General features: G+C 40.4%; 4 protein-coding genes across 4 annotated transcripts; all 4 read right to left on the reverse strand.

Moving 5' to 3' along the window:
• Positions 1-57: 57 nt before the first annotated feature.
• On the reverse strand, positions 58-4,102 carry STH1 (RSC chromatin remodeling complex ATPase subunit STH1). Its single transcript, XM_020214117.1, has one exon. It carries the CDS (start codon positions 3,850-3,852, stop codon positions 109-111), a length of 3,744 nt encoding a protein of 1,247 aa, XP_020073353.1. The 5' UTR covers positions 3,853-4,102; the 3' UTR covers positions 58-108.
• A 358-nt stretch (positions 4,103-4,460) lies between these two features.
• CYBJADRAFT_121895 (glutathione S-transferase family protein) lies at positions 4,461-5,180 on the reverse strand (the record flags this gene model as incomplete). The annotated part of the gene is made up of 1 exon (XM_020212382.1): positions 4,461-5,180. The coding sequence occupies one exon, from the start codon at positions 5,178-5,180 to the stop codon at positions 4,461-4,463; it is 720 nt and encodes a 239-aa protein (XP_020073354.1).
• Positions 5,181-5,630: 450 nt separating this feature from the next.
• Positions 5,631-6,586, reverse strand: CYBJADRAFT_160290 (glutathione S-transferase family protein; the record flags this gene model as incomplete). Its single annotated transcript, XM_020213522.1, has 3 exons — positions 5,631-6,357; positions 6,431-6,497; positions 6,553-6,586. The coding sequence occupies 3 exons, from the start codon at positions 6,584-6,586 to the stop codon at positions 5,631-5,633; spliced, it is 828 nt and encodes a 275-aa protein (XP_020073355.1).
• CYBJADRAFT_165617 (Zn(II)2Cys6 transcription factor) lies at positions 6,566-9,125 on the reverse strand. Its single transcript, XM_020214118.1, has one exon. It carries the CDS (start codon positions 8,638-8,640, stop codon positions 6,673-6,675), a length of 1,968 nt encoding a protein of 655 aa, XP_020073356.1. The 5' UTR covers positions 8,641-9,125; the 3' UTR covers positions 6,566-6,672.
• Positions 9,126-12,208: the final 3,083 nt, after the last annotated feature.

Raw genomic sequence — 12,208 nt, forward strand, 5'->3', positions numbered from 1 at the left:
TAAGAGCAACAATGCAAGTTCGACTTGAAATCTCTCGTTATTTTTCTACATTGGGAATACCAAAGAAGCGATTTTCTTGTTAGAACAAACATATATATATATAATACATCATAGAGACTTCTCAATTTCTTTGAACCTTTCTTGAGAATACTCCTCCAATTTAACAGCGTCCAAGTATACACTAGAGCCTTCTTCGTTGTAGAACTTGGCATTGGTGTAGATCAGCATAACAGCATCTTTAAAACGGTCGAATGACGATATCTTACCGGTTTTGATTTGCATACGAATACCATTGATAGCTATTGGCTTTTGGATCAGCTTGTAGTAGTCTGCATAGATCTTTCGTGATGGCAACTTGATGAAGTATTCGCTCAGTAAATGACCATCACTCTCATCTGTCTTCGTCTGTAAGTCATCCAGTAATTCATAGGATGCTTTCTTCCAGTCTGCAATCTCAACTTTTTGCCTCTTAGGAGCAGAACGTTGGACAACAACTTCCTCTTCCTCATCTTGGTCATGATCAGGTTCAGGCGTCGATGCTGCACTTTCTTCTTCGTCATCTTCTGCGTCAGGAGATGCAGGTGTACGCTCTTTGCCATTTGGAGTTTTCGACCCCTTGGAGCTTCCCTTTCTTCTTTCTTTCCGTGCTCTCTTACGTGCAATGGCATCTTCGATGGTATCATCATCATTATCGACAGCCATGAGCCATTGCTCTTCTGTGAGTCCATCATCATAATACACACGTTTCTTCTCTCTGGTACGTCCGAGTTCTTTGGTCTCTTGGACGAGGTGCTGTTCAATGTCTTCTGTGAAGATTTCTGGAAGCTCGTTCTCCGTCAACAATCTCTCCTTATAACCACCTGGCTTTCTGCTTTGAATCTTTTCCCTTGTGATTCTGTCGAGATCCATTTGAGTGAATATCTCCTTTTCATTGTCACTTCTTGCAAGAATTTCGTTAAGTTCATCGTCATCCAGCTCACCAATTTCATCAGTGTTTTTGCGCCCTTCGTTCTCTAATAATTGTTTCAAGTAGGCCTCCTGTTCTTCTGCTGTGGACTTGTTGTCAAACTTACCTGCTTGGATAACCTTACCATCAATTTCAAGCTTCTGAGATGCTCTCTCCAAGATAACCTCTTCCACGGTATCAGATGTCACCAATCTCAAGATTCTAACTTCATTCTTTTGACCAATTCTATGTGCCCTATCCTGAGCCTGTAAATCTTGGTGGGGATTCCAATCGGAATCAAAGATTATCACAGTGTCTGCTGATTGTAAGTTCAATCCCAAACCACCAGCCCTAGTGGACAACAAGAAACAAAAATAGTCTGATTGTGGGTCGTTGAATTGGCCCAACATTCCTGTACGATCATCAGCTTTGGTTGAGCCATCCAATCTCAAATATTTCAGATCTCTAAATCTCAGGTAGTCTTCCATGATGTCCATAACTTGAGTCATTTGAAAGAACATCAAAACCTTGTGGCCAGTCTTCTTGAATTTGGGTAAAACCCTATCCAGAATCTCAAATTTACCACTGCATCTCCACATCATATCATTGGTGACACCGCTAGGGTTTATCACATTCTCAACCTCTTCAAAGACATAAGGATGGTTACAGATTTTTCTCAACTGCATGATTTTGTTGTTCAATCCCTTGATACCAGATTTTGTTGCTCCTTGTGCACCAGCACCGACAAATAATGCGTTGTGCTTCAACATCTGTTGGTACAAAACATACTGCAATCCAGAAAGTTTACATCTAACAACCTTTTCAACCTTGTCTGGGAGGTCTTTCTCGACCTCTTTCTTCAGACGACGAAGCAAGAATGGTCTCAAGACCTTGTGCAATCTTCTGATAACCAACAAGGTTTCTTCTTCTGAAAGTTCAATTTTCTCCTGGCCACCAGTATTCTCGAATGGTGTATTGAACCATTCATCAAATGTTTTTTGTGAATTGAACACCTTTGGTAAAACAAAATTTAGCAACGCCCACAACTCTGGTAGGTTGTTCTGCAATGGTGTACCGGTTAAAATTAAACGATTCTTTGTATGATAGTACTGTGTCAGGGTAGAAGATAATTTGGACTGCGAATTCTTCATACGGTGACCCTCATCAATGATCATGTGTACCCATTTCAACTTGCACAAAATAGGACGATCCTTGATGATGTACTCGAATGTGGTTAACAAGACATTAAAATTTCCTGATCTCACATCAATGGCCAAATTTTTACGCTGGTTCGGAGTACCCTTGTAAACAATGGTCTTTAAAGAAGGAGCCCATTTCTCGAATTCCAAAGTCCAGTTTGTGATAGTAGATAAGGGCACAATGACCAAGAAAGGACCATTCAATTTCTTCTTCTCCACCAGGTATGTGATCAATGACAATGTCTGAATGGTTTTACCCAAACCCATTTCATCTGCCAATATACCATTCAAATGGTTGTTATATAAAGAGACCATCCATTGTAAACCTTTGAGTTGATACTCTTTCAACTGACCACCAATCAATATAGAAGGTTGTTCTGTAACTTCTTCTTTGATCTTGTGAGCAACTTCGTAGTAGTCAATTTTTTCTCTGTCTTCATCAGAGATTTCTACTGTTTCACCGTTTGCAAGTTTTGCCTCGGTTTGTTGAGTTTCAACCGCACGGGCCAACGAATCCAAAAAGGAATTTGTCTGTTTCAACAAGTGAGTGATTCTTGTATCCTTCGTCTGATCCAACAGTCTCAAGTATGCTTCCTCATCATTGGCTTTCAAGGCTTGCAAACGTTGTCTGGCGGTCTTTTCCAATTTTTTGCCCTCATCTCTTTCGATTTGAGTATGCATTTGGGTGATTGCTTTGGCCAATTGGAATCTCTTAGTAATACGATCATGTCTCTCTTGTAATGATTCATTGGCAAACTCGACCAATTTAGTGATCTTCTGGATGTGTAGGGCACGTTCCAGCTTTTGTTTTTCCAACTTTTGTTGTCTCTCCAGCTCCTCAACAAGGGTGGCAGTTTGCTTGATGACGATCTTTGGTCTCACCTGTAGGGATCTCTGGGCAGACTCCGTCACGGGGTGTTCTCTCAGGTAATCCACTGAGGTGTGTTCCTTTGCACCAATATTGAACAATAAATTCTGTCTCAATAGTTTTTGCTTTGGCAATAACCTCAAAGATTTGAGCTCCACAAGAGCCGACAACTTCAAATCATCCGCATGTCTGGATAAATCATCCACAGCATCTAAAGCAGCGTCATCCACTTTGATAGCACCCAAATTGGAGGGCAAATTTTCCAATTCCTTGACTCTAGCATCTATCTTATGGGTGATAACTGCCTCAGCAGTGTGTGTGTTGACAATTGCCTCTGAGGGGTTAGGAATATCGTTGGAAAATTTATCCTTGATACCCAAATTCGTTAGTCGCTTCGTGAAGTCCAACGATGTTTTCAACGGTGTGATAGGCTCCTCCTGCTGTTCAACGTTATCGTTGGATCTGAGGTGTGAGTCAAATCCCAAGTTACGTTGCAAGTTCTCTGGAACGTCCAAGTTTCTGGACAACAGTTGAAACGCCACAAGCTGATCTCTCAACAGTTCAGCGTCGTAACCTCTATTTGCACCAACTAAAGCTTTGTTCAATTTATCCCTCCGAGCTCTAAAATCCTGTTGGCGTGTACTGACGTCTTTGAGTGCCTTGACGATAGCCTGTTGTTCCGCCTCGCCACTTTGTGACTCTTTCAAATAGCGTAAGCGATTCATCAAGACATCAATCTCATCCTTGCTCTTGATCTGTGGCACTTCTAGCATTGTCTGCTTGACCACAGGATTCTGAGATGGCGTGTTTGGCGCACTTCCTTGTACATTTGACATCATGTTAGCCGCCGTATCGACAGGTAGTTCACAGCGCTCGTTCGGTTTCTCTTGCTCTCTCCTTAAATTTCCTCTTCAGAAAAGGATATCTGAGTCAATAACCTTGATAAAACCAGTAGCACAGATCTGACGTACTTCTAAGCGTCTTGTTTATAAATTCTGTTCTCAGAGTTTATAAGCGCTTGCCAGTGATGCGATTCCACTTTCAAAACTGATCTCAAAAGTAAACAAAAAGATTAAAAGAGAGCGTTTTCGATCCATGTGTGTGTGTTTTTTTTCTCGTTGCTGCTTTCGTCGACAGCTTTTTTGCCCTTTTGCTTTCGGTGTGGGTGTGCGTGTGTTTTTTCGCTGGCATCTTCGCGAACGACAAACTCATGACGCGGTAGGTACACGTTAAAATCTCAGTATGTTCTGCAGATTGGCAACCGCTGAAGATACAGAGAAGGAATTAATATCTTGTTTCCATGGTAATTGGTATTGACTTCTAGCGAATTACGCTGGTTAAGACATCGCCTTAATATCCGCTGGTGGATCCACTAAACAGTGATGATTCTACACAAACATTTATAGGTGATGGTACTTGTACTTGACGAATTAAAGGCATCCTTGCATCAGCCAAACTTCTTGGTCTTCTCCTGGGCCCTGATATAAGCTGGTCTGGCTCTAATCTGCTTGGCCCATGTAACCAGTTGAGGGTACTCTTCCTTGTTGAATGCACTTCCTAGTTTGTCGCCAAAGACAACTTGCTCAACAACTGGGAAACTCAGCAAAATATCAGCCGAAGAGAGCCTTTCTCCAGCGATGTAAAGCTCTGTGGAAACTTTAGACTTCTCAACAAGTCTCTTCTCGAGCAAATCGAAACATTTCAAAGTCTCTGGGAAGTTAAAAGCCTCCATGACTTTGTCGTTGTAAGTTCTGATCACAGATTTCATGGCCCAAGGTGCCTTCTCACCACCTCTACGCAGAACAACTATGAAACTTAGGGCCGGTTGTAAGGTTCCCTCTGACATTAGAGAATAGTACTCAACGTCGTCAAACTCTTGTTCACTGGTTGGCTTGAAGACGTTGTTTTTGTCAAAGTTTCTCATCAAGAACGAAACAATATGTCCGCTCTCTGCAACTGTCTTCCTAGCACCATCAGGGTATTCAATCTCCAACACCGGAGATTTACCCAGAGAATGAACATCTGCCAATTCCTTTGGAGCACGGATTTCTGCATCACGTTTGTAAGGTTTGATCTCGTAATCAAGGCCCAATTCCTCGAGAAGCCAGACAACACGTTGTGCCCTTGATTGGTTTAGCCAGTGGAGTGTAAGCTTCGGTTCGGTCATGGTTTGGTTGCTATTCAAGAAATGAAGGAATAGCTTTACCCTCCAAGAATACTCCTCTGTCCTTTTATAGACTAATTGACACCGTCTCAATCAAGAGGCATGGCGCTTATTCTCCTGCTACAATTGGTGTGTTGTCCCCGTTGATGGAATCTGTGCGGGACCACTGCGGGTGACTGATGGAAGAACCCTGTTCCGTTGAGAGTTGACGTAAAAGCTCACTACTTTTAGCGTACAACGCTGGTAAGAAAAACAAAACTGCGGAGCAATGTGGAGAAGAAAGATCCATGTTCCCGCTCTGAACAATTGCTGTAATGGCAGCGTAAAAGTTGGAGCCTGTATATATCTCTACAACTCTTGGAAGTTTAGGAAAAGCAAATTAGCCGTGGTTAATCCCCACTACATTACACTACAAAACAGTTCATCATTTGAGTTGTGATTGCGGAGTACACATCACTCTTGTTCTTGCTCCTTTGGCTTCTCATACTGGCCGGTTTTCTCCATTGCCCTGAGGTATGCTGGTCTCTCCCTAATCTCGTGAGCCCATCTTACCAAGTGGGGGTACTTGGATTTATCAACGAGATGACTAAGCTTGTCACCAATGATGCAAATCTCACCCACCGGCAGGGCAAAAATGATATCAGCGCCAGATAACTTGTTGTTCACAAAGAACAAGTTCTGAGACGATGCGGTGAGTTTGGCAGCGTTCTCACCGAGCTTAGTCTCGAGGAAGTCAAGGCAGAGGATGATCTCCTTATAGTTGTACAGCTCAAACACCTTGGTGACAAACGAACTGATAACTGGCTTAACGAACCAAGGTGCTCTTGAAGCCGCGGTGTTGAGAACCAAAAGGAAGGTCAACACAGGTTGAAGTGTACCTTCACACATATGTAAGTAATACTCAACTTCGTCGAACGCATCTGTGTTATCTGGGGTTAAAAGGGATTCCTTATCAAAGTTTCTTATGAGAAAGGCAATAATGTGGCCGCTCTCTGCAATGACTTTCTCTTTACCATCTGCATATTCAACGACAAGTACTGGCGCCTTACCCAATGGATGAACAGCTTTCAACTCTGGTGGCGCTCTTGGACCACCGGTACGAATATATGGCTTGATGGTGTATTCCAAGTTCAATTCCTCTAAGAGCCACACAATACGTTGTGATCTTGAATGGTCCAGCCTAATTGTCTTAGTACATATACATAATTAAGCGGTTTCTGAGTTAATACCCGTGACATTCACTGTAAACTTACCAGTGAAGTGTAATCTTTGGTTGTTCGGTCATTGCTTTTGCCCTCTGGAAATCGTTGCTACAGTTTACTGGAAAATGAAGAGTAAGAGAGAGAAAAAAAAAGGGAAAAAAAGAGAAAAAAACCTTTCTTCGAGCTGCGTGTTCTCAGGCGTTGCATGTTTGAATTGTAATCCAGGCAGTAAACAGAACTGAGTAGTAAAAATATTACAAAATAGTGTTATAGAGCTATATAGATACACAGAGTTATACATCGTATTCTTCTTCAATACGGTCATCTAGACGACAGCCAACGCTATTGTCCTTCAAGATGTCCTCAAGTCTCGAAGAGCCATAGGAGATCTCATGAGATACTTCCTCTCGAGAACTTGCTTGGAATGACAACTTCAACAATCTTTGAAAAATGAGTGTGATCTCCTTAATAAAAGACCAATCAGCGTTATTTTCATTTTCGAAATTCTTCAAAATCTCCACACACAGATTAATCTCGGTTTTGCTCTCCTCTAGAACAATATATTCGTGCTGTAGGCATCTCAATAATGTCTTGAAAATCACCAAGATCCTAAAAAATGTAAGCCAGTTCACACTGAACAAACTCTTGGAAAGAGTAAGGTTATAGGTGTATGTCAGATTTTGCAACACAGACTTGGATAACTTAACCATGGAATCACCCTCTGGATGTGGAATTAGATATGAAGGACGGTAAACCAAGGTTAAACTGTTGTAATACATTGTTGAAAAATACAACCTTGATTTCAAGAGTTCCTGTGGACCTGTTGTATTAAACAGCCACTCATCCAATCTGTTCCGGAGAGGTGTTAACACTTGGTCTTGTTTTTCAGCAATACTCAGGTCCCTCTTTTTCAATACCGCAACGGAGTGCACCTCATTGAAGATATCACCCTCCAGTTGTTTCAGTTTGATGATCAGTCTCAAGGTCTCAGTTAATCCTTGTTCGTCTTTGAAGTCTTCCAATGATAACTGTGAAGGTAATGGCGTAGATATTAATTCATCCGACAAAGTAACAGGTTTGTTCAAATAGTTTGCAACTGTTCTATCAATGATGTACGTAGACCAGAACAATCTGTACCTCTGTTCCTTTGCTAGCTCTGAATAGTTCTTCGATTCCCTGTTTGATAACTTTCTATGGTAATGGTATCTGAGAATTAGCCCGGTCAATAAATTAGTGATGTTCGACGTTGATAAGCAGTTTTTGGTGAAGTAAGAATCGATAACCAAAAGCACCATGCACTCAATATCTTCGTGCGTTCGGAATGACATACACCTGATTATCCACTCTGTTAGTGGTCTTATTGAAAAGATACGAGAGTGAGACTCAATCTCCCCTTTAGATAAAAGGTTACTATTGGACATGTTCTTGAACCCAATGGTCAAAATCAAGTACAATTGGAAGGATTTTCTCATTTCTAATGGTGTAGAATTTTGTGGAGGGTTCAAAATGTTGAACAGATTGGCTGATTGGAAGCTTTTCAATATCTGCTGTTTGTGCAAAAACGGTACTAATGTATAGAAATGTTCGAAGAAATTTGCAGTGTACTTCAAGGCATCTTCTCGTGGTATCATCAAAGGTTCTGAGTCTAGTTCTGTTGGTAACAGGTTTTCCTTTCCCAAGTTGATCAAGGTAGATAACAAGGCATTTTGAATGTCAACTGTCCTTTGGCTCTTCTTCAATTTCGATTGCTCCTGTTGTTTTTGCTGCTGTTGAGATATCAACTGAACGTGCTGTAATTGAGCATGGTTAATAGGTGGTAGTCGTATTGGCGGTAGTTTGTTGTTGTCATTAACACACACTGCCGATGACGGATTCACATCCTTGGAACTGTGGGTATTATTCAATTGATCTTTCAAAGAGGGCAGGAGCTGAGGCACCGATTGTTGTGGCGGCCGTATTTGAAAGTGATAATTCTGTGGCTGTGCACTTTGCTGCTGTGGCTGTTGAATGTTTGAAGTATCCACAGCTTTGCTGTCACTGTATTCACACTTCTCGCCCATTTTGACACAGGTGAAGCAGGATGGTAAGTGTTTTGAACACTTTTTACGAAGTTTCCGACATCTTTGACAAGCTATAGTCTTCTGAGGAGGTTGAGCATCGAGTTCTGCCAGTAGTTGCTTGTTGATGGTTCTCTTTTGAGTATGTGGCTTGAACACCAACTTGTGGAACGGTCTCGTCTGAGATTCAGTATGCGATTGCATTTGCTTTAGTACTTCAATCACTTCCAACAAACCAGCTCATTCAGTATGAAACAAAAAAGTAAAGTAAATGGTACAAGAGAGCGTTCGAACAAAACGAGGTTATATTTTGTTCTCTCTGTTTGTTTTTCTCACCTCTCTGCTTGTCTCTCCCCTTCCGACTGAAGTGTGTTTTTCAATCGGGACCTTTGTGTTCGGTGTGATGGTTAAAACGGTGCACTGAAGCGCCGACTTTCTTTTTTTGGACTTTGACGGGCAAGACAAAATATCTTCGCCCATTAGAACTGTGCTATTACCTTCCCTGTCAAATACGCTTAACAATTGTGGAGAATTGGCAAGTTATTTGTTTGTTTGTTTTCGTCCAACCTCCTAGCAATGTGAAGCAACGCTAAAACTGAAAAAAAGATCTACATCAACAGTTGGTGTAAAATGCGAATGTCACAGAATATGAAGCTAACCTGTCAACTCAGCAGATATCAATCGAGCTTATAGTCATTGATACATATAATCTTACACAACTACAACTTTCCTAGTTCTCTCACAAAACATGCCCCAAACATTTGTAAAAGTGAAAAGCCACAATTCCAAGTAAATGTGTGGGTGCTTCTCTATTTGACCTTGGAGCGGTGCCACACCTGTCACTTTTTCTTTCCTTATCACGCAGAGCCATGCCGCGCGCCGGAGAGGTGGCTCCAAATGCGGATGTTAGGGTTTTTTTTTGGTTGTACGGGTGTATATTTCACATCAGATATCCGAATCCCATTTATGGTTAGAAATGGCTGGATTGATCCTTGATATGTATCACAAGTAATATCTCATATACGTAATGGGTATTAAGTAGATTGTAGTTTCTGTAAATACAATGTTGTAGATAACACAGAGTACCATTGCCGAGAATCTTGGTGGATCCAGACGCAGTTCGACAAGAGCAGACTCCTGTCTGGTAACCTATAAACAGGAGTTATTGGACATATAGATTATGACACATTGAAAAATATGTGACATGAAACATCAGATCTTGCGTGGTGATAATAGGAATAATTTCCATTGCATGTAGTTCCTTCTTAGTATAATTGCTTAAAAATTAAACTATCATTTTGTTGTGTCCTGGTTGCCGAATTTTCTATTGCAGAATGAAGAAACAATTAATTCCAGAAAATTATACAAAGAATCCCGAAGCCCAAATTGACCTATTTCAAATCATTATCGGTATTTTATTCAACAACAAAAATCTTCAATGTTAAGAGTATTTAGTTTCAGACGCTTGAGTACAAGACTAGATCAACAATAGATAATCCATGTAGTGCGCTGTCATTTTGAGTTAGACTGCTGCATTATAACAGTATGCACATAGAGGACTTAATTAACCTGAAGATTCGAGGACAGAGCCCCGCACACAGGTGTTATAATAAGCGTCTTTATATAATGGACTAGTTGAGGCATATCCTAAAAAAATGTTGGTTCATGACCCATAGTATTTAGACACCGTCAATGTGATATTTTAAAGATATACCAAGTAACCATTACTACAAAAACACCGAAACTGTGATTGTAGTGAAGATTGCTATTTATTAGTGTCGCTAAACAAAAGTTACAATCATTTAACACTACTTACTCAATAATGCGTACGCTAAGATCCATTTTCTGAGCTCTTATTAGGGGTTTTGATACCTCTGCTATTATGTGGAATATATCAAGAGTTGATAAGATTATGTGATTACGCAATCAACAATAGCTACAAATCATCACTATTTCCTGCTTAAAATGTTTAGAAGTCCTAGAGTATTCACATTTCTGACTCGTGTTATAAATTTGGCTATCATATTACAGTTTCTTATATAAGCTGACAGCTGTGAAGTGAAAGTTTTGGATTCTGTACATCCACTAGATACCACAATCTAGAAGTTTTTATAGGTTTGATTTTCAGTGTTATGTCATAGGAAAAAACCTTTAGTGATATTTGGCTTCAGTAGAAGACCGTATTATACGAGCTGTGAGACAAGATGTAGAATAGCAATATATTCTAATCTTCTATAAATCGAAGAGTTTGGCCTTAAGTTCTCTCAATGGAGTGATTTTTATCGGTCATTCCCACCAACGTTATTAAGAGTGCTCAGAATATACGCCTTTAAAAATGTATCTCAAAAACAACAATTTACACCCATTCGAAGCTGAACTGCTTAAAACCGTGTCAAGAAGTTATGCTTTGATTATATAGGAGGCCAATCATCTAATGAAACAATATAAACTTGAGGTAAAAAAATACTGTTTTCAATACGTCATGTGTTGAATCTGAGCTTGACAATATCCATTCAAACATTCACCGAGTTCAGTTGATGAGACCCCTTTTCGTGACTATATTGAATGAATGAACAATGATAACAAATTTAACAATATGAAATTGAAACAAGATCTGAGTATTGATTGAGACCTTCTTACTGCTCGTTGATTCTAGCTAAAAGGGACTCAAGTAAGCTTGGAACAAAGGTTCATCATCATCAGTTGAAAGCCTTTAGAATATACCTTATTTCGACCAGAGAAAGAGTAGCTTTGTAAAGTCATAGACATTTTAGTAACATTAATAACAACAACTACAACTTAACTGGTTATTTCACCGATGAAGGTTATTATCCGTCTTCTGTAGTAAAAAAACAAATTGGTGTAAAGGGTGTTGCAGGAAACTGAGGCTGGAATTAGCTTCAACTATGTCTTTGGACACAGAAATCAACCCAGAAGGGAAAAATTTTCACATATACCCAGCTACATTATGTTGACTCTCCATTCTATGAATCTATGCGAGAAATCTCAATTGCTTTAGCTTTCAGTCAAAATGATCAATCTCTTTTCTCGAACGCTAGTTGAGACATTGATCCATTTCCCATGCGGACAATTGGGAAAAAAAACATTGAACTTACATGTGGAATTCAACTCCTTTTGAACGTAACCATCCAAAAGAACAGGGAACAAACAAATTATTCCAAAATGCAGAATCCATTAATGGGAGTGTTTCCTACGAAGTGGACACAGTATACAACTCCACCATCGAATGGACGCGTAACAGAATCTCAGGCGTGTTCATTACCGTCAACAACCTTAAGGCCACCACCACTGCCAGCATCTGTAGCAACAACAACAGTCACAACAACAGATCAATCACGAACCAACAACTACAATAATGCTAACAGCAGAGACAAAGACACTGAAAGTACAGATGATATTGCTGAGATATTTTTGGAATTAGCAACGCGGAAGCCTAGCGTTGTTTCTGTGGGAGACTCTACACAACGGCCTAATGAACACGGAATCACTAGAGAGACAACGTTGAAGGAATTGTTAGCGAGACAAATACAAGAACAGAAGATTATGATCGAGGATAAGGTGCGTACTTTACACCAGCAGCGAGTGATGATGGATAACAACGTTCGGCAGATCCATCATCAGATGATGATGGTTGATCATGAAATCTTGATGGCACAGTATCATAGAAATATGTTGGAGCAGAGGCTAAAAGTGGTGAGCGATGGAATTAGCGTTCCTGATATATCGACGTTTCAATATCAGCCCCAAGTTC

This window comes from Cyberlindnera jadinii (assembly GCF_001661405.1).
Source record: "Cyberlindnera jadinii NRRL Y-1542 unplaced genomic scaffold CYBJAscaffold_1, whole genome shotgun sequence".
In the NCBI taxonomy this organism is placed as follows: domain Eukaryota; kingdom Fungi; phylum Ascomycota; class Saccharomycetes; order Phaffomycetales; family Wickerhamomycetaceae; genus Williopsis; species Williopsis jadinii.

Bases quoted from the DNA above. Each gene is read 5' to 3' on its own strand.
- STH1 (XM_020214117.1), bottom strand. From the start codon at position 3,852: ATGATGTCAAATGTACAAGGAAGTGCGCCAAACACGCCATCTCAGAAT.
- CYBJADRAFT_165617 (XM_020214118.1), bottom strand. From the start codon at position 8,640: ATGCAATCGCATACTGAATCTCAGACGAGACCGTTCCACAAGTTGGTG.